We start from the raw sequence: 22,340 nt of genomic DNA on the forward strand, positions 1-22,340 counted from the left end.
ATACAAATAATATCAAGTGAGAATTGTCTAAAGGGCAGCAAGATGATACAAAATGACGAATACAAAAACTTGTGAATGTTTATTCTGCTGTCGTACTTCTTTACTGCATATATTCATTATGCCAAGAGGTAAAAAGGTAGTTTTATTGTATTATCTGACCTGATCTCTGTCACAAGATCTGAGATTTCCACGTGGTAAATCCTTCTGTTTCATGAAATAAATAATTCTTTAGAACCTGATTAATACATAGCTGTCCCTCTGGGGGAGGATGGGACAAAACACACCTATCTTGCAGCTCAACCTCTTCATTTGGTTTCCAGCTGCTAGCATCACTCACAATGTCGATGAAGAGAAGGTAAAAAATGGCCAATCTGCACACAATAATGTCATTGCAACTGTTCCATCAGTGCTTATTAGTATGGCAGCAGCTGGTATTTCATCCATGAGTACCAGGGACCAGTGTAAATTTGCTCACTTGTTATACTGTCCTACGAGGATTCCACTACGCACCATATATGCATAGTGTCGTGAGGGAAGAAGGTGATTTTGTTGTATTATCTTTTCTGGCCTCAATTTTAGGGTTCTCAGATTGCTACCTGGTGTATCCTTCTTCTTTATGAGATAATTTCCTAGATACTGAGCATCAGTGGGGCATGCCTGTGCCATTGACATAATGCACTTACCTCACAGCTCAACCACTTCATTTGGTTTCCAGATGCTGCAGTCACTCACAGCATTCGTGAAGAGAGGATAAATAACGGCCAACCAGCAGCTGATAACGTCTTGTCAACTGCTCCACCATGGCCTGGTAATATGGCAGCAGCAGGAATTTCATCCATAAGTATGAGAGATCTGTGTATGTCTACTTATTAATTGTACTGTCCTATTTGGTTTCCATAAGCAGGCATATTTTCATGAATTATAGAAGGTGGTTTTGTTGTATATTCTTTCCTAGCCTCAATTTGAGGGGTATCAGATGGCCAGCTGGCATATCCTCCCCTGCTTTTTTAGACAATTTCCTAGAAATTGAACACAGAGGAATATACCTGTGGGGTTGACATAATGCACTTACCTCACAGCTCAACCTCTTCACTTGGTTTCCACACGCTACTGTCAATCACAGTGTCCATGAGGAGGGGATGGAAAATGGTCAACCCCAATGAGATAATGTCATGTCAAATGTTCTATCAGGGCTTATTAATATGACAGGAGCTGGTATTCCAGCGATGAGTACCAGGGATCTGTGTGTGTTTGTTTATTAGTTGTAGTGTCCTCCTTGGTTTCCATATGCATGCGTAATGTCATGAAGGGAAGAAGGTGGTTTTGTTGAATTATCTTTCGTGACCTCAACTTAAGTGGACTCAAATCATTATATGATGTATTCTCCTGCATTAGGGGATAATTTCCTAGAAACCGAGCATCAGTGGGATATACTGGTGCAATTGTCATAATGCACATACCTCACAACTCAACCTGTTCCATCGGTTTCCAGATGCTACCATCGCTCACAATATCCGTGAAGAGAGGATGGAAAATGGCCAATCTCGAACTGATAAAGTCTTGTCAACTGCTCCACCACAGCTTGTTCATATGGCTGCAGCTGGTATTCCATCCATGAGTACCAGGGATCTGCGTATGTCTGCTAATTAGTTGTACTGTCATACTTGTTTTCCATAAGCATGGATATTTTCATGAAAGGTGGAAGTCACTTTTGTTGCATATACTTTCCTAGTCTCAATTTGAGGGGTCTCAGATGGCCACCTGGCATATCCTCCCCTGATTTCTTAGATAATTTCCTAGAAACTGAGCATCAGAGGGATATACCTGTTGGGCTGACATAGTGGACTTACCTCACAGTTCAAACTCTTCGTTTGTTTTCCAGATTCAACTGTTACTCACACTATCTGTGAAGAGAAGATAAAAAATGAACAAATGGCACCTGATAAATTCTTGTCTACTATTACAGCGGGGCTTATGAATTTCACAGGGGCTGGTATTCCACCCCTGAGTACCAGGGATCAGTGTGTGTTTACTAGTTGTACTGACCTACTTGTTTTTCGTACGCATGCAGTGTCATGCAGGGAAGAAGGTGGTTTTGTTTTATTATCTTTTCTGGCCTAAAATTCAGGGGTCTCAAATCACCACCTGATATGTCCTCCTGGTTTATGGGATAATTTCCTAGAAACTGAGCGTCAGAGGGATATACCTGTGGCACTGACGTAATGCACTTACCTCACAGCTTGAACTCTTCATTTGGTTTCCAGATTCTACCGTCACTCACAATATCCATGAAGAGAGAATGGAAAATGGCCAACCCCAACCTGATAACGTCTTGTCAACTGGTCCCACAGGGCTTATTAATATGGCAGCAACTCCTATTCCAGCCATGAGTGCCAGAGATCTCTGTATGTCCACTTATAAATTGTACTGTCTTACTTGGTTTTCATATGCATACATAGTGCCATGAAGGGAGTAAGGTGGTTTTGTTGTGTTATCGTTTCTGGCCTAAATCTGAGGGGTCTCACATCACCACCTGATATATCCTACTGCTTTATGAAATAATTTCATAGAAACTGAGCACCAGAGGGATATACTTGTGAGTTGGCATAATGCACTTACCTCACAGCTCAACCTCTTCCTTTGGTTTCCAGATGCTACAGTCACTCACAATGTCTGTGAACAGAAGATGGAAAATGTCCAACCAGCACCTGATAACGTGTTGTTGACTCTTCGACCACGGCGTATTAATATGACAGACACTGGTATTTCACCCATGAGTACCAGGGATCCATGTAAGTTTGTTTATTTGTATTACTGTCCTACTTGGTTTCCATATGCATGCATAGTGTCAAAAAGCATACAAGGTGGTTTTGTTGTATTGTCTTTCCTGGTATTTCACCCATGAGTACCAGGGATCCATGTAAGTTTGTTTATTTGTATTACTGTCCTACTTGGTTTCCATATGCATGCATAGTGTCAAAAAGCATACAAGGTGGTTTTGTTGTATTGTCTTTCCTGGCCTCAATTTCAGGGGTCTCGTATGGCAACCTGGTATATCCTCCTGTTTATGAGATAATTTCCTAGAAACTGAGCATCAGAGGGATATACCTGTGGGGTTACCATAATACACTTACCTAACAGCTCAGCCTCTTCATTTGGTTTCCAGATGCTACCATCACTTACAATGTCCCTGAGGAGAAGATGGAAAAGGGCCAACCCCAACCTGATAACATCTTGTCAACTGCTTCAACAGGGCTTATTAATGTGGCAGGAGCTGGTACTCCAGCCATCAGCACCAATGGCCTGTGTATGTTTGCTTGTTAATTGGATTATCCTGCTTGGTTTCCATATACGTGCATATTGTCATGAAGGGGAGATGGAGGTTTTGTTGTACCATCTATCTTGAGCTCAATTTGAGGGATCTCAGATCACCACCTGTCATGTCCTCCTGCTTTATGCAATAATTTCTTAGAAGCTGAGCATCATAGGGATATACCTGTGGGGCTGACATAATGCACTTACTCACAGCTCAACCTCTTCATTTGTTTTCCAGATTCCACCGTCCCTCACAACGTCTGTGAAGAGAAGATGGAAAATGACCAACCGCAACCTAATAACGTATTGTCAACTGTTCAACCAGTGATTATTTATTTGACAGCAACTGGTATTCCGGGCATGAATACCAGGGATCAGTGTATGTTTGTTTACTAGTTGTAGTGTCCTAGTTGGTTTACATATGAATGCACAGTGTCATAAAGGGAAGGAGGTTGTTTTATTGGATTCTCTTTCATGAGCTCAATCTGAGGTGTCTCAGATCATCACTTGCTGTATCCTCCTGCTTTATGAGTTAATTTCCTAGACCCTGAGCATCAGAGGGATATACCTGTAGGGCTGACATAATACACTTAGCTCAGAGCTCAAGCTTTTCATTTGGTTTCCAGATGCTACCATCACTCACAATGTCTGTGAAGAGAGAGTGGTAAATAACCAACCACTACCTAGTAACGCCTTGTCAACTGTTCTACCAGGGCTTGCTTATTTGGCAACAGCTGATATGCCAGCCATGAGTACCAGGGATCAGCGTAAGTTTGTTTACTTGTTACAACCAAGTTGTGGTGTCCTACTTGGTTTCCATATGCATGCATATTGTCATCAAGGGAAGAAGACGGTATTGTTGTATTATGTTTTCTGGCCTCAATTTTAGGGTTTTCAATTGCTCCCTGGTATATCCTAGTTCCTTAGGAGATAAATTCCTAGATAGTGAGCATCAGAGGGGGTATTCCTGTGGGATTGACATACTGCACTTACCTCACAGCTCATCAACTACATTTGGTTTCCAGATGCTACCATCATTCACAATCTGCGTGAAGAGAAGAAAGATAACAGCCAACCAACCCCTGATAACGTCTTGTCAGCTGTTACACCAGAGCTTATTAACTTGGCAGGAGCTGGTATTCCACCCATGAGTACCAGGGATCAGTGTATGTTTGTTTACTAGTTGTACTATCCTACTTGGTTTCCATATGAATGCAGTATCATAAATGGAAGAATGTGGTTTTATTGTATTGTCTTTCGTGAGTTGAATTTGTGGGGTCTCAGATCGCTGCCTGGTATATCCTCCTGCTTTATGTGATAAATTCCTAGAAACTGAGCATCAGAGGGATATATACATGTGTGCTTGGCATAATGCACTTAACTCACAGCTCGACCTCTTTATTTGGTTTCTAGATGCTACCGTCAATCACCATGTCCATGAAGCAAGGATGGAAAATGGCCGACGAAAACAGGATAACGTCTTGTCAAATGTTCTATCCGGGCTTATTAATATGGCAGGAGCTAGTATTCCAGCAATGAGTTCCAGGGATCTGTGTATGTGTGTTTTTTAGTTATACCATCCTCCTTGATTTCCATATGCATGCATAGTGTCATGAAGGGAAGAGGGTTGTTTTGTGAATTATCTTTCCTGGCCTCAATTTGAGGGGCCTCAGATCATCATATGATGTATTATCCTGCTTTATGGGATAATTTTCTAAAAACTCATCATCAGTGGGATATATCGGTGGGGTTGACATAATGCACGTACCTCACAGCTTGACCTCTCCCTTTGGTTTCCAGATGCTACCATTACTCACAGTGTTCGTGAAGAGAAGATGGAAAGTGGCAAACCCCAAACTGATAAGGTCATATCAAATGTTGCACCACAGCTTGGTCATATGGCTGCAGGTGGTATTCCATCCATGACTACCAAGGATCTGTGTATGTCTGTTAATTAGTTGTACTGTCATACTTGGTTTACATATGCATGCATATTTTCATGAAGGGTAGATGTGGTTTTGTAGTATATTCTTTCCTAACCTCAATTTGAGGGATCTCAGTTGTCCACATGGCATATCCTCCCCAGCTTTCTTAGATAATTTCCTAGAAACTGGGTATCAGAGGAATATATCTGTAGGGCTGACATAATGCACTTACCTCACAGCTCAACCTCTTCATGTGGTTTCCAGATTTTACCATCACTCACAATGACTGTGAAGAAAAGATTAAAAATTAGCAAAGAGCACCTGATACATTATTGTCAACTGTTACAGCAGGGCTTATGAATGTCACAGGGGCTGGTATTCCACCCCTGAGTACCAGGGATCAGTGTATGTTTGTTTACTAGTCGTACTGTCCTACTTGACTTCCATACGCATGCAGTGTCATGCAGGGAAGAAGGTGGTTTTTTTGCATGATCGTTTCTGGACTAAATTTGAGGGGTCTCAGATCACCACCTGTTATAGCCTCCTGTGTTACGGAACAAGTTCTTACAAACTGAACATCAGAGGGATATACCTGTGGTATTGACATAATGCACTTACGTCACAAGTCAACCTCTTTATTTGGTTTCCAGATGCTACCGTCACTCAAAATGTCCATGAAGAGAGGATGGAAAATAACCAACCACAACCTAGTTATGACTTGTCAACTGTTCTACCAGGACTTACTTATTTGACAGCAGCTGGTATTCCGGCCATGAGTACCAGGGATCAGTGTATGTTTGCTTATTCAGTTGTACTGTCCTACTTGGTTTTCATATGCATGCCTAGTGTCATGAATAGGAGAAGGTGGTTTTGTTGTATTATCTTTCATGAGTTCAATTGGAGTGTTCTCAGATGGCCATCTGGCATATCCTCTCCGGCTTTACGATATACTTTTCTAGAAGCTGAGCATCAGGAAGATATACCCGTGGGGTTGACATAATGCACTTAACTCAAAACTTAACCTCTTTATTTCTGTTCCAGATGCTACCGTCACTCACAATGACCATGAAGAGAAGATTAAAAATGGCCAAGCAGCATCCGATAATGTCTTCTCGACTGTTCCACCAGCACTTATTAATATGGCAGCAACTGGTGTTTCATCCATGAGTACCAGGGATCAGTGTAAGTTTATTCACTTGTTGTACTGTCATACTTGGTTTCCATATGCATGCATAGTGTCATGAGGGAAGACTGTAGTTTTGTTGTATTACCTTTTCAGGCCTCAATTTTAGGGTTCTCAGATTGCTACCTGGTATATCCTCCTTCTTAATGAGATAATTTCCTAGATACTGAGCATCAGAGGGGTATGTCTGTGCGGTTGACATAATGCACTTACCTCACAGCCCAACCTCTTCTTTTGTTTCCAGATGCTGCAGTCACTCACAACATCCGTGAAGAGAAGATAAATAACAGCCAACCAGCACCTGGTAACATCTTGTCAACTGCTCCTCCATGGCTTCGTCATATGGCAGCAGCTGGAATTTCATCCACGATTACCAGGGATCTGTGTATGTCTGCTTATTAGTTGTGCTGTCCTACTTGGTTTCCCTAAGCAGGCATATTTTCATGAATGGTAGAAGGTAATTTTGTTGTATATTCTTTCCTAGCCTCAGTTTGAGGGGTATCATATGTCCACCTGGCATATCCTTGCCTTCTTTCATTGATAACTTCCTAGAAACTGAGCATCTGAGAGATATACCTATGGGGTTGACATAATGCACTTACCTCACGGCTCAATCTCTTCATTTGGTTTCCAAATGCAACCGTTACTCACCATGTCCGTGGAGAGAAGATAAAAAACGGCCAACCAGCATCTCATAACTTCTTGTTAACCCCTCCATCAGGGCTTATTAATATAGCAGGAGCTAACATCCCAGCCATGAGTACCAGGGATCTGTGTATGTTTTCTTATAAGTTGTACTTTCCTACTTGATTTCCATATGCATGCATAGTGTCATCAAGGGAAGAAGGTGGTTTTGCGGTATTACTTTTGCTTGCCTCAATTTCAGGGTCTCTGATTGCCACCTGGTGTATCCTCCTGCTGTATGGGGTAACGTCCTGGAAACTGAGCATCAGCAGGATATCCCTGTGGGGTTGTCATTATGCACTTACTTCACAGCTCAACCTCTTCATTTTGTTTCCAGATGTCACCACCACTCACAATGTCCATGAGGAGAAGATGACAAATGGCCAACAGGCACCTGATAACTCCTTGTCAGCGGTTCCACCTGGTTGTATTAATCTGTCAGGAGCTGGTATTTCATGCAGAAGTACCAGGGATCTGTGTATGTTTGTGTATTGGTTGTACTGTCCTACTTGGTTTCCATATGCATGCATAGTGTCCTGCAGGGAAGAAGGTGGTTTTGTTGTATTATCTTACTCGAACTTAGTTTGAGGGGTCTTGGATCACCACCTGGTGTATCCTCTTGCTTCATGAGATAACTCCCTAGAAACTGGGCATCAGAGGGATATACTGTGGGGGTGACCTAATGCACTTATCTCACAGCTCAATTTTTTCATTTGGATTCCAGATGCTACTGTCATTCACGATATCCAGGAGGAGGAGATGGAAAATGATCAAACCCCTCCTGATGGCTTCCTGTCAAATTCTGATTCACCAGAGCTGATAAATATGACAGGACATCGTATGCCACCCAATGCATTGGATTCTTTCTCTCACGACTTCACAAGTCTCAGCAAAGATGAGCTGCTTTACAAACCTGATAGTAATGAATTTGCGGTAGGCACCAAAAACTACAGTGTCTCTGCAGGTGACCCACCAGTTACAGCAATGTCTTCGGTGGAAACTGTGCCAAATACACCACAAATATCTCCTGCCATGGCAAAGAAAATTAATGATGATATAAAATATCAATTAATGAAAGAAGTTCGAAGGTTTGGGCAAAGTAAGTACTGCAAGAATGTCTATCAATGAAAGCATGAGAAGTGTCTCATTCTATGATTTAGAACAGAATTGAGCTGCCTCTTGAGCTCATTGTTTGGCTGAATTGGATCTATATATAATTTAGCATGGCTTTACTTTAATTTCACTGAAAATTGCTAATATGTCTGCTTAAGTGTTTTGTTTTCCTTTGTTAGTGTTCACAATAGTTTCCTTAGTAATATACAGATGTCGTGATTTAAGCATTCAAAACACAAACACTATGTAACATTGTAGCCCATGAAAAATGTATACTGTGGTAGTGGATGCACTAAGATTGAGGTATATTTCATTTTTGTAATTGTAGAAATACTAATTTTTAAAATATCTTCAGATTATGAAAGAATTTTCATTTTGCTTGAAGAGGTACAAGGATCTATGAAAGTCAAGAGACAATTTGTTGAATTTACCATCAAGGAAGCAGCAAGGTGAGTGCAAAAAGGAACTGTGCTATTGTTTTAAGCACTTGCGCCCAATTTGGGACAGGGGCAGGAAAAAATCATGGTTTGTTCCTCCTAATCCCTGGCCCTCAATCATAGTTCATGCTATTTCCACAGGCATTTAGGTTGATACTATCTTATTCTAACACTTTCTTCCAATACCATGGAGGCTTCCAAATTTATCAAAATCTGGGAGTGTATGTGGGCCCTCAGTTGACTCACTTTGTATTTTTCTAGTTTGTATCTTTCAATGAGGATGCATTTTCTGTTTGCATGTAGATGGTAAATTCTATTTTGTATCCACTCTACCTCTTACATCTCATAGATCCTGTAGGTATCCTCTGGTGAATGGAATACCTCTTTAATTTCAGGTTTAAAAAAGTTGTCTTAATTCAGCAACTCGAGAAGGCGCTTAAAGAAATAGATTCCCACTGCCATCTCAGAAAAGTTAAGCACATGAGAAAAAGATAATTGTGTTAGTGCAAAGACCAAGGAGAAACAAGGACATATGCTGTAGGATGGAACAGGTTATTGCTGAAGCTCCCTATAATCCTGAAACGAAGAGAATTCCCTTCCAGAAGCTACGAAAAAGGGAGCTGTTTAAATTTAATAAATCTCTGTTAGTAAAAGCTGCACTTTTCTTGTTTGTTGGTTTCTTCTTCCACCTGAGGAGGGATATGAGTTAACAACTCACCAAGATATTTAGTATTACAGTCCTGGTTTCTGCAGCACCTCACATTGCTGTAGCTGGTACTTATAACTGCCTTCTTTCACTACCCGTTTCTCATTCCCTTTGCCCTGAGATAGTATGTCAGCCAGTCATGGTGCTTGGCCTCGCAGGTTGACTCAAACCTTCATTACTGAACATTCTGGACCATTCGATATCCTGCCTGGATTGGGTTGCTGTAATTTTCCATTAAGTGTAATCGAAAAACATGGGAGGGGCCAGGCGCAGTGGCACCTGCCTGTAATGCCAGCACTTTGGGAGACTGAGGCAGGCAAATCACAAGGTCAGGAGTTCGGGACCAGCCTGGCCAGCATGGTGAAACCCCGTCTCTACTAAAAAAAACCAAAAAATTAGCCGGGCATGGTGGCCCGCGGCTGTAATCCCAGCTACTCAGGAGGCTGAGGCAGGAGAATTGCTTGAACCTGGGAGGTGGAGGTTGCAGTGAGCTGAGATCACGCCACTGCACTCCAGCCTGGGCAACAGAGTGAGACTTCATCTCAAAACAAACAAACAAACAAACAAACAAAATGGGAGGTCTAAGCAGCTCTCTAGACATATCAGACATACTCTTTTTTAGCCCCTGGTGTAGTGCAATTAATCCCCCTTTCATCATCAGGTTCATCACCCCCAGCCACTAGATGACCCCCTCCTTTGATTCTGGATGGAAATTGATGAAGACACCAAAATGGCCAGCTGGCAGTATCAATCTGTTCTCAATAGAATCACTGTTGTGTCGCTTGGTGAAAGCATTTCTTCCTTTGGAACTAAGACTTCTAGTTCAGCAGAGCCTAAAGTCAGAAGGATAAGAAGCATTTTTGCTAGTCGATCACTGGGGTGAATAGTGAATAGAGACACTCCCAGTTTTACTTCTTGATTCTAGGACCCATGAATCCTAACTATGGGAGAGAAAGCAAAGTATGCTGGATGCAGATATACTGCAAACACTGCTTCCTAAAAGTAATTTCTCTGACCTGCAAGGTATTGCCACCTAGCTAGCACTGTAACTGAGTTCCACAAGGCCATTCCACTGTTCTGTTGATCCAGTCATTTTAAGATAATGGGGGGCACTTTGGGAGGCTGATGTGGAGTCACAGACCAAGTGGGCAAGGCACTACCATCTCTTGAAAAAATGATGGGGGATATGGGGATATACGTAATAAGAACAGTGAATTTCTATGAGCATGGGCCCATCACTGCACTTTTTATATTCTGTGAAGTGAGGGCCTTTTTTCGAGGTGATGCTGTGTGGAATACCATGATGGTAAATAAGGCATTTTTCTAAGTGCACAAATGTTGCTTTTCTCAAAGTACTGTGGGTGGGAAGGAAGATCCATAATCAAAGTAAGTGTCTATTTGAGGAAGAACACAGCCCTGTCCCTTCCATAGTGGAAGTGGTCCAGTGTAATCACCTGCCATCTGGTAGCTGGCTGATAACTCTGCAGGCAGGTGTCATATAAGAGGCTCAGTGTTGCTCTCTGTTTCTGGCAGATTGTACACTCAGCAATGACTATGTTGCAGAATTTTGCTTCTTAGATAAGCTAAAACCAAGTTCTTGTCACACGACCAGGAAAGATTAGGTTCGCGGATGCATTGAAGGGTGAGGAGCGGAATTTATTGGTTGAAAAGAAAAAATAGGAAGGAAAAAAACTCGGCAAAGCGAGAGGGAGTCCTGCTAACAGGACCCCATCTCACATATTGATTCTGGGCCACCACACAGGAACCGAAGAGACCAGGCTCCCCACCGCCACCCCTGCACAAGGTGCAAACTTCCCGTGGCTCCACATCCTTCCCCCAGTACATGTCGCCATTATTAAGAAAGAATCAGTTGGGAAAGGGCGAGCAAACAGTGACGGTTCTCCCTCTGGATCGCAGGTTACATTCGGGACCAGCAGTCTGGTTTTTCAACCTTCAGGCCATTTTAGGCTTGAAGGCAGGTTTCTCCAGGAATCCTTTGCTGTCTCATGTCTTTATTAACTGTAGCCAGGTTGGCCCTGGTGAGTGGAAGTCCATGCTACTGAAGCATAATCTCTATCCCTGGTCACCTTAGCCACTTTGTGAGCCCATGAGGTTGTGACACAAGTGTTGGGGAAAGAGGCTGATTAATATCTAGATAATAGGTAACTTATCCTTCAGATTATTAAAATTCTTCTCTGCTGAGGTTACCCTTTGCTGAGAACTCTCATGAGACCCAAATATCTCATAGGCCTGGCCATCTCTCCTCCACACAGGAGCACTGCTCAAAGTTCTTCCCTCTGAGAGAATTTCCCTTCACCACTGTCCTTCAGGACTATGCAGCTGTCCACTTTTGGCTTTTGTGGCAGGCAGGCATTGTGGACCGACTGAATATTTGTGTCCTCTGAGAAGTCATACCATGAAACCCTGACTCCCAATGGGATGATATTTGGAGGTGGAGCCTTTGGGAAGTAATTAGGTTTAGATGTGGTCATGATATTTGGGTCCCTATGATGAGATTAGTGCCCTTATAATTAGAGAAAAGAGAATTTGTTCTTCCATGCTTCTTCAACATGTGAGGATACAGCAAGGTGGCTGACTACAAGTTAGGAAGAGGACGCTCACCAGAATTTGAGCATGCTGGCACCCTGATCTTTTACTTCTAGCCTCCAGAACCTTGAGAAAGAAATGTCTGGTGATGAAGCCACCCAGTCTGTGGTATTCTGTGATAGTAGCTCAAGCTGACACAGCTGTAGTCTGATTCCCCAGATTCCCATCTCCTGTATACTCAATCAAGCACTAATCCAAATACTGCTATGGTGGGATTTTGCTGGATAATTAAACTCTCAAGTCAGTTGACCTTGAGACATGGAGGTGGTGTGGGTGGGCCAGACCTGGCAGGGGAATCCTTGAAAAGCAGAGCATTTTTCTTACCAAGGAGCAGAAGAAGAGGTAAGAAAGTCAAAGCACAAGAAGGATGTGACACAACAGGCCCGCTTTGAGGATAATGCCGTGCTCCTGAGAAGGTATATGGGGTGGCTCTCGGCGTTTAGAGAAGTCTCTGGATGACAGCCAGCAAAAAAAAAATGGGAACCACATTCCTACCACCTCAAGGAACTAGATCTAAATGGGCAATAACCTGAATAAGCTTAGAACTGGATTATTCCACAGTCTCCACATCAGCACCCAGCCGGCCTGACATTTTGAGTTGGCCTTGGGAGACACACAGCAGAGAGGCCGGTTGAGCCTTCCCGGTCTCGATTTGCAGAGCTGTAGATAATAAATGTGTGTTGTTTTAAGCTGCTCAATTTGGGGTAATTTGTTATGTGGCAATAGAAAACTAATACAGGTGCTGCCAGCCCATTATAAAGAAAGAATAGTAAGTAAGCCAGGCCTAGGGATTTTCTGATTGTTTCTTTTTTAGACAACTCTGTTCATAAGGAACCCCCCTCGGAGCCATAGGTGTGGGTTCAGAGAGCTTTTCCTTGTACTAAGCCAAACTCAGAAGTAGCAGATTTTCCAGTCATTAGCAGATAAGTCACAGCAGCACACGCCAATGAGGTACATGTTACCACCATCAGAACCTAAAGAGGCCCACTATTTTTTGTATCCCCTTTGAGTGGTAGGAAGGGTGAGATGTACCAACTTGCTGTTCACCTGATAAGTATGATGTTGACATGCCTCTGAGCGCTTGACCATTAAATATTTCACTAAGTTTAAAGGCCCCTGATTTTCTGTGCGAATTCATACTTAGGTTGTCATGTCAGTATGTTACCAGTGTGTCTAGAGTAGTTGCTAGGTCCTGCCCAATCAGCATAATGTCATCAATGCAAAGTAATGGTGTCACACGGTTGGAGGGAAAGGAGATCAAGATCCCTACGGATTAGTTTGGGACATAAGTTTATGATGCAGGATACTTTCTTGACCCCTTCACAGGACTCATGACAGGGGTGCCGAGCCACTTTGGCACCAGCAGGAGCAAACTCCTTTTCCTCGGGCCCACCGCACACCACCCCTCATGGGAGGGAATACGTAGGCAAGTGAGTGTGGGAACTGGCCAGCTGCTTTGGCACTGGCAGGAGCAAACTCAGTCCAGGCTCTGTGGCAGCATCCAGATAGGAATGCCTGCGACCCCAAGGCCCCAGAGTGCGTGTTACAATGCTCTCCTAGCTCTACCATCCACGGGCAGCAGTGTGTTATCAGCTCAGTGGGACCTTTGCCTCATTGCTTGGGGTGGCTGCCCTCTGTCAGCAAGGGCAAAGGCCCAGTGCGACAGCCTTTTTGGGTACCCACACATGGTGGGTCCCAAATTCTTGTCTGGTGCCCAAGAAGAATGAGGCCACACAGATGAATTGAAGGATGGTGAGTGCAGAGAATGTTATTGTGCAATAAAAGCAGCTCGCAGCAGAGAGGGGAGCTGGAAAGCGTATGGGAAGGGCAGGTCGCTCTCCCCTGAAGTCAAGTCGCCTCTCTGCCTCTCTCCTCCGAAGTCAAGTTGCTTCTCCCGGACGTGCAGCCATCATCTCTGAAGTCAAGTCACCTCTCCCTGATGTCCAGCTACTTCTCGTCTCTACTGGCTGAATCTGGAATCTTTATAGGCGTGGGACCGGGAGCAAGGCAGGCTGTAGGTAGTTATGGAAAAGGCAACATTCGATTGGTAAAAAGACATTATTCAGAAAGAACCAATTGACAGAGCGGCCAAACTGGGATAGAAGTTCTCACTTCAGGCTTTTCAGCTTGAAGATGTGGTTTCACCAAGGAACCACCCTTGTCTGCCTAGAGTTTCTCTGCCTCCTGCCTCTATCACTTAGAGAGTTGATATAAGACTGAGGTAGGAAGGAAAAGGGGTTTTGCTGGCCTTGCCAGCTGAAAGCAAACAGTTCCTCATGATCTTTAAAAAACATGTATAGAGTAAAAGGCATTCGCATGATCTGACACACACACACACATATAAATATATGTATGTATATATGCATATATAATGTTAAATACCTATCTAATTTTAAACATCTATCTGTCTACATAAAAGGGAGTTGCCATGTAGAATTGGTCTGATATAGTATTTTTACATGACTATTCCGTCTCTATCAGGCTCTTATCTCACGTATAATACTGGATAAGGGGACAAACATTTCTGGACTTGCCAAACCATATTTTGTGCTTGAAGAATAGAGTGGAAGCACCCAGTGACGGTGCGTTCGCTGAAATACTGCCCTTAGTAAGCGGAGAGGCTCTCACCCCAAATACTCGAGGCTCCTGGGTCTGGGCACGGAGCAGCCCTGTGCAGCAGGCAGGCTGGATATTTGGCTTCTTAGACTCTGTTCCAACCCTAGCTGCTTACGACCTGGGATGGGTCTTTTCCTTCTTGGGGTCTCATTTGTATCTCTGGAAAATGACAATCCTGGGATAACTGATCTCTGATGTTCCTTGTGGCCTTGATAGTCCTGTCTGGGTAGATTGCTATCCCTGGCCACAAGAGTGGTGTGTTTCTGTAATTCCTTTATTCAAAGACTTCGAGCTGGTCTCGAACTCCTGACCTCAGGTGATCCCCCCGCCTTGGACTCCGAAAGTTCTGGGATTACAGGCATGTGCCAACGCACTCGGCCCATAATTTTTTAAAAATCAAAATTAATAGAAAACTTCCACAATGAACAAAACATTGAAATTTAAAATAAAGACAGGATTTGCCCTTGCACTTGCAGAGCCCTGAGAGTCATGCACGTGGAGGGGACATGTGGGTGCCACAGGCCTGTGACTTAAAAACGTCTCACTTGCAATTTTCTGTGATGACCACTGCTTCCTTCTGAGGGAAGCTGGCAATTGTTCTCTTTCTATGCTCATGCAATCCATAGTGCCACAGGGTGGAAAAAAGAAATCATTTGATTTAATTATAAATATGTCTGTACAATTTTTGAAAATATTCTAAAGAACCCTCAAGTAGGTCATGCAAATTTTATTCATTAAAATATTTGACTTTTCTGAAATGGAATTTCATCAAATAGCAAACATTTTCTGAAATAGTATTCTTTCCCAGGAAAATAGCAATTATCAAAAAACCTTTATACTTTCTTCACTGAAGACAGTTATGAAAATTACACTGGTGTTCACTTCGTTTTTAAAAAATTAATTTTCAAGAATTTTTGACAGTCAGATTTGATAAGCCTGGTGTGAAATTTTTTACGCTTAATAACTATTTTTTATCTTTATATAATTTTTTATGGACATCTGTGTAATGACTACATATTGTAAATCACACAAGTATCCATAATTAATATAAATTACTTGATTATGTATTAGAGAGCACATTTACTCTAAATAGATTGTATTAATTAAAAGTAAATATATTCGTAAATTATACTAAAATTATTTAGACAGGTAAGGCACCAAAGGTAAGTGGTGTAATGTTCAAGAAAGAAGTAAAATGCATGTGGAAATTTATCAAAATTATGGGAGTCATTCAATTATGAGGTTGACTTGAAAAAGTATTGCAGCTGCTGAAAAATGATTTCCTATCATTGACATTATCAGAACACAGTTACCCTCAAATCCACTGAAAACTAAGGAAACTTTTTGAAATGGTAAGAAGAAATTGAAGGGGAGTGTTAGATATTTCAGAAACACATAGTCATGAGTTTGGGCTAATAAAACAAAAGGGGCTTTACTAGACAGAATATGGACAAGACCAAGAGCAACATGCAGATTCTAATGTATTCATATGATGACTGGAGATTTTTAAAAAGATGGGTGTGTGGCTGGGCACGGTGTCTCATGCCTGTAACGCCAGCACTTCGGGAAGCTGAGGCAGGAGGATCACTTGAACCCAGGAGTATGAGACCAGCCTGGGCAACATAGCAAGACCCCATCTCTACAAAAGATATGAAAATTAGATGGGTGTGGTGGTGCACACCTGTGGTCCTAGCTACTCAGGAGGCTGAGGTAGGAGGACCATTTGAACTCAGGAGATCAAGGCTGCAGTGAGCTGTCATCCCACTAGTGCATTCCAGCCTGGGCAACAGAGCGAGTCCCTCTCTAAAAAAAAAAAAAAAAAAAAGTATATGAGAAAATATGCTAACAACTAACAGAGAGTGGATTCATCCTAACTGGATTGTTTATTCCAAATAATGTTTGTCTTTATCTGGCTCTCTGCAAATATTTTTTAGCAGTAATGTGACAGAATCAGATGTATGAAACTCAAAAAAAGGGAGTTCACAGATTGGAAGAACTGAAATAGAATTTGGAAACATGAGAATTTCCTGTTCCAGCACGATGCTTTTCCAAAATAGAAGTATTATGGTATGTATATACAGACTCATAGCTTAATAGACAATGGTTTGCAGGTGATTAAATCAACAAACGTGGTAGAATATTTTGGAGTGTTGTTGACGGCTATTCTGAGACATTGGTTCTTGTTTTCTTAGTTTAAAAGAATTTAAACAAGAGGCACACAGCAAAGGAGATGCAGCATAGAGAAATTTATTGCCAGGGAAAATGAATATTTTGAAAGTTAGATGCAGAATACACACTGAGAGAGACAGAGAAGATTCAGGGCTGGCTGGTCATAAGGATGAGACAGCATTGATTATTACTGGGGAAACTCCCTTTATGGGAGTCTTACATGATTATTCATGAGGAGGTGGGAAGAACTGTTACTAGTAAGCATGTTCTGGGTGGTCCTCTGGGTCCACATGCCCAGTAGCTACCCATGTTTGTTCATACATCACATGTCTCATTAGCATCTTAAATCTCCACGCAGGGGTGTGTTTTTTACTATTATAATGAGCAAAGGGTCAGTTTGAGGACAGGTGAAATCAAAGTGCACATGTTCTCTACAGAGGAAATTCCCTACTGAAGATAGCTTTGCTTGAATGAGCTTAACTGCAATGTGAATGCTGAGGCTTATTGTGTTGGCTGTACGGTCCCCACGGTTGCTGCGTGCCAAGGACATGGTCACTTCCTTCACTGCCTACCCTGCCTCAATTCCCCCCTAAGAGATCTTAGGGCCTATAATCATATGGGAGGTTGAGGGGCTAGGTCATTTCTTCTGAAGCTGCTTCCTGCTGAGTGGGGTGTTGTCCCTGCCTAACCTGGGCCCTAAAGTCTCTTCCTGCCTGATCTAATGCGGTGTAAACCTTGTTGTTCACGGGACTGGTGGGCAAAGCATGAGATAGCTCATTAGCAGCTCAAGGTTGAAAGCCTTGTGAAACCATCCTGTGGACTTGGAATTGCTGTAAGCAGGAGAGTAAGAAATCAGCATTATAAACAAAGTTGGACCAAAAGTTAAAGTATGTTAATGACCGGCACTATTAAAGGGAGCAAGGCAGACAATAGCTACTGCTTCCTAATTCCCATGGAAGTTCCTAAAGTGTTAATTTCGTTTGATATTAACGAATGATATTTTTAATCAAATATCATTAAATAACGAATGATATTTTTAATATTTTCTTGGACTAAACCAGACTGATTGATGTAAAAAGAGCATTCCTCTTTCAAATACAAACATGTTTCTCTTTGTCCAGCTGTGAGAAGATTTAAGGCTTTTCAGTTTTGTAGGATTATACTGGCGAGGGAGTCCAGCTGTTGTTGAAGTCCAGTGAGGCCCTCTTCCATTTGTTGGAGAGCCACCGTGATCTCCTAAAACAGTTTATGCTGGATTCCCAAGGCTCCACCTCCCATAGCTGACCCTGATAATCCCAATAGAGAGGGCAATACTAAACATAGGGGAATATGGGGTCTTGCTCAGAGGTGAATCTTGCTGTGCTGGTACATGGGGAAAGGGAGAGATGTGTTAGCCCATGCGAAAGTTAGATAAGGGGAAATGTAAGCGATGGAGCATCGCCCCTTCCACAGTGGAGGTAATTGTAGATATGCTGAAGATCCACAAAACCCCAAAATTTTTTATGATGGTGAAATTTCTGCTGCAAAAGTATTTTGCATTAAAGTGGTGAATGCAGTGGAGGTTCTCTAAAAGGGGTCTCCTATTTTCTGGCCTGTAAGTGAAAGGTTTTGTGCAGATAAGTTGGCAATGGTTACTGGGTCTATTAATGAATGGTAGAGTTGGATGGTGGCATTAATAAATTCTTTAAATAAAGTTCCCCCTTTAGGGTTCCACCACAGAACATAGTTATCTTGTGATAGAATATGTTGACAGTCCTTGGCGGATGTATCGAGATAAGGTGAATAGGGGCTTCCCGTGAGAGGATGGCCTCAGCAAAAACTAGAGGTTGTAGTTTGGTTGATAGGAAATAGAGGTGATGCCAGTCCGAGGACATAATAGAGCAAAAAATTGGTTGTCTGGATGAGGTGTCCATTTATTATTAGTTTAATTCCCGTAGAGGTATTGACTAAAATATGTGACCCAGTGATAAAGGGTCAGCTACACTGACTCTCTTGGAGTTCTATGAAAGTGGCAGAACTGCCATGATTAATGTAAAGGCAGAAGGGGAATTGCTCTGGATAAAAGGTATGTAAGAAAGCATTTTTTCCTTTTGAGATATTTGAACTACTGTTGATAATTAGGAGGAGGAGCTTAAGGAACCCAGGACCTGACCTAATAAAATCCCTTTGTATTGACTGTTGGGCCTGATATCTCCACTCTGTGGGCCAGTGAGTTTGTCCCTGGAGATGTGCTGGGATGCCAGGCCAGTCTTCTCAGGGCCCAGGTCTGGCATATCCCCAACATTTGGTAGTTATGCAAAGTCAACAAGGTTAAGTTTTTTTGTTTTGTTTTTGTTTGTGTTTGTGTGTGTGTTTGTTTTGTTGTGTTTTGTTTTTGTTTTGTTTTGTTTGAGACGGAGTTTCACTCTTGTTGCCCAGGCTGGAGTGCAATGGCACAAACTCACCTCACTGCAACCTCTGCCTCCCGAGTTCAAGCAATTCTCCTGCCTCAGCTTCCCAAGTAGCTGAGATACAGGCATGCGACACCATGCCTGGCTAATTTTGTATTTTTAGTAGAGACGGGATTCACCATGTTGGTCAGGCTGGTGTCGAACTCCTGACCTCAGTTGATCCACTTGCCTCGGCCTCCCAAAGTGTTAAGATTACAGGCGTGAGCCACCATGCCCAGGCCTGAGTTAAGTTTAATAGACTAACAGTATGGTTAATTACTTCCCCAGCAGACAGGCCAGTGTCTCTAAACATACTCTAAACAGTATGGCAGGCAAGTACCAAGAAAATGAAGACGTTACCTATCTTCCAGATTGGCTTTATCTGGAATTGTGTTCTAGAATAGAAAGTTTAGAGCCTCTATGGGCTGGCAGTTATAATTAGTAGCTTCCTCTGGTTCGTGTAAAGATTTATTGCAAAGTTGAATTCTGATCGTGTGAACCCGACTGGCTATTCCTTGCAGCTCGACAGCCACTGGGGTGGTGAGTAGTACTTGCTAAGGTCCCTTCCATTTAGGAAGAAGTGGATCTGCCAGGTGGCCTTCCTTCCAAGTTTTTAATAGGACCCTGTCTCCAGGTAGGATTTGGGGAATGTTTTTCACTTGTCCAGGTGAGGGCAGCACTGCATTGCCATACTCCTGGATAGCTTGCTGTACCCAGGTTAGTTTTTTGTTTTGTTTGTTTGTTTGTTTTTGACATCAGACTATTTCTCTGTCACCCAGGCTGGAGTCTAGTGATGCAGGCTCGGCTCACTACAACCTCCGTGATTCTCCTGCCTCGGCCACCTGAGTAGCTGGGATTATAGGATGGCCACCATACCCGGCTCGTTTTTGTATTTTGGGGGTTTCACTATATTGCCCTGTCTGGTCTTCAACTCCTGACCTCAAGTGATCCACCTGCCTCAGTCTCCCAAAGTGATGAAAGTACAGATGTGGATCACCGCAACTGGCCCCTGGCTTAGATTTCGATTATATTGTATAGTAGACAGGGTTTCTAGTTTGATTAACAGGTCTAAGGTAAGGAAGGGTCTCCCAGAAGTCATCTCAAACGGACTAAGTTTTGTCTTTTCTTTGGGTGCCACTCGTATTCTCATGAGGGCTATAGGCAACAGAGTGTACCAAGACTCAGAAGTTTCCTGGCACAGTTTTGCCAGTGTCTGCCTTAAAGTTTGATTAGTCCTATTAACCTTGCTGGAGGATTGTGGCCTCCATGAGGAGTGGAGATGAAATTTAATTTCCAAAGCTTGGGCTATCTATTGGGTTACAGTTGCAAGAAAACAGGGGCCTTTGTCGCTCTGCAAGGAGCAGGGGAGGCCAAATCTGGTATGACCTCTCTTGGCAGTGCCTTGGCCACTTCTGTAGCTTTCTCTGTTCTGGTGGGGAAAGCTTCTACCCATTCAATAAAGGTGTCTACAAAAACTAAAAGGTATTTAAAAACCCGAAAGGAGGGCATTTGGGTGCAGTGAATTTGCAATTCCTCACCAGGATAGGTTCGTTACCACTGGACTGAGGTTAATAAAGGAGGAGACCCTTGTTTTTTGTTTGTTTGTTTTGTTTGCCCCCAAGGTAATTTTGAGAGCAAAGTTCACAAGCCCGAGTGACCTTTTTTATTGTGGTTGCCAGGCCTTTACCTGTAAAAACATGGTTCATCCAGGCGGGTCATAGCGTCCTGCCATATGGAGGGAATTATGTAAACTTTTAACAATTTGCCACGGTGGGACTGAAGAAGCAATAGCTTTTGGCGTATGAGTCACCAACCCTCAGGTGTTACGGTCTTCGATTTTCTTAACCCATACTCTTTCTTCTATAGTATAGGATGGATTTATAGCAAGAGAATGGGACGGGGCATGGTGGCTCATACCTGTTATCCAGCATTTTGGGAGGCTGAGGCGGGCAGATCAACTGAGGCCAGGAGTTTGAGAGCAGCCTGGACAACATGGCAAACCCCTTCTCTACTAAAGTACAAAAATTAGTGGTGTGATGGCACATGCCTGTAGTCCCAGCTACTCAGCAGGCTGAGGCAGGAAAATTGCTTGAGCCCAGGAGGCAGAGGATGCAGTGAGCCGAGATCATGCCACTGCACTTCAGCTTGGGTGACAGAGCAAGACTCAGTCTCAAAAAAATAAAAAATAAGATAAAATATAGAGAATGGGCAGAGAGGAATAAGGCCAGCGGGGCTACAGCTTCCGTGATTGCCCTGCTATCTTGCCTGCCAGCCTTTGCATTGTCCAATGAGACTGAGGAGTTTCCTTTTTGATGTCTCTCACAGTGAATGACCGCCACTTGCTTAGGATCATTCACAGCCCCTAAAAGCTGCAGTATTTCTTTACTATGTTCAATGGGGGAATTCCTTGCATTTAGAAGACCCCGTCCTTTACAGATAGCAACATGTGCATGAAGGACAAAGCAGGCATCCTTGGAGTCAATATATATGTTTAGTATCTTTCCCTGACCTACAGCCAGGGCCCTAGCGAGGAGAATTAGCTCTGCTTTTTGTGCTGAGGCATTAGGTGGCAGTGCCTGGGCATCTATTGTTTGCTGTAGACTATCCACATTATATCCTGCCCTTCTTTTTCCATTTTCCGTAAAAATACTTCCATCAGTGAACCACTCAGCATCAATGTGATTAGATATCGACACATTTGTATGTGAAATAATTTACCTCACAAAAGATAACAGGAAATTATTGAAAGTCCAAATGTTTTAATATTTCTAAATTTAGGTGAACTTACAGGTGTTTATAATGATGCTATGGTTAACAACAGAGCAATGGTCATGTGTCTGATTGGTCTTAAAAATTCAGAACAAATACTTAATGCTTCTGGGAAATCAAATCTTTTGAAAACCAAACAAGCAAACTGTGTATTCCCAATTTTTTAAATTTTACTTTGTGTTCTGGGATACATGTGCAGAATGCGCAGGTTTGTTACATAGGTATACATGTGCCATGGTGGTTTGCTGTACCTATCAACCTGTCATCTAGGTTTTAAGCCCCACATGCATTAGGTATTTGTCCTAATGCTCTCCCTCCCCTCGGAGCATCTATGGCAGGTGTATACAAGCGTACATACCTGCCAGAATTTAATCAAAAATCATTATG

At 42.7% G+C, this 22,340-nt stretch overlaps 1 protein-coding gene across 10 annotated transcripts in view; it reads left to right on the forward strand.

Annotated features, from left to right (window-relative positions):
* Positions 1-9,314, forward strand: part of SAGE1 (sarcoma antigen 1) — a 22,686-nt gene extending 13,372 nt beyond the window's left edge. For 5 of the 10 annotated variants that reach the window (XM_016944211.4, XM_063804797.1, XM_054676262.2 and 2 more), the window contains 17 exons: positions 716-856; positions 1,493-1,633; positions 2,265-2,405; positions 2,652-2,792; positions 3,167-3,307; positions 3,554-3,694; positions 3,942-4,082; positions 4,341-4,481; positions 4,729-4,869; positions 5,116-5,256; positions 5,891-6,031; positions 6,282-6,422; positions 6,668-6,808; positions 7,445-7,585; positions 7,832-8,206; positions 8,576-8,669; positions 9,053-9,314. In XM_016944211.4, the coding sequence (XP_016799700.1) occupies positions 716-856; positions 1,493-1,633; positions 2,265-2,405; positions 2,652-2,792; positions 3,167-3,307; positions 3,554-3,694; positions 3,942-4,082; positions 4,341-4,481; positions 4,729-4,869; positions 5,116-5,256; positions 5,891-6,031; positions 6,282-6,422; positions 6,668-6,808; positions 7,445-7,585; positions 7,832-8,206; positions 8,576-8,669; positions 9,053-9,152 (2,543 nt within the window). In that variant the 3' untranslated portion in view covers positions 9,153-9,314. The remainder of the gene's footprint in view (positions 1-715; positions 857-1,492; positions 1,634-2,264; positions 2,406-2,651; positions 2,793-3,166; positions 3,308-3,553; positions 3,695-3,941; positions 4,083-4,340; positions 4,482-4,728; positions 4,870-5,115; positions 5,257-5,890; positions 6,032-6,281; positions 6,423-6,667; positions 6,809-7,444; positions 7,586-7,831; positions 8,207-8,575; positions 8,670-9,052) is intronic. The other 5 variants (XM_054676266.2, XM_054676265.2, XM_016944212.4 and 2 more) reach the window with 2 other exon arrangements.
* Positions 9,315-22,340: the final 13,026 nt, after the last annotated feature.

The sequence above is a fragment of the Pan troglodytes genome, chromosome X, assembly GCF_028858775.2.
Source record: "Pan troglodytes isolate AG18354 chromosome X, NHGRI_mPanTro3-v2.0_pri, whole genome shotgun sequence".
Lineage (NCBI taxonomy): Eukaryota > Metazoa > Chordata > Mammalia > Primates > Hominidae > Pan > Pan troglodytes.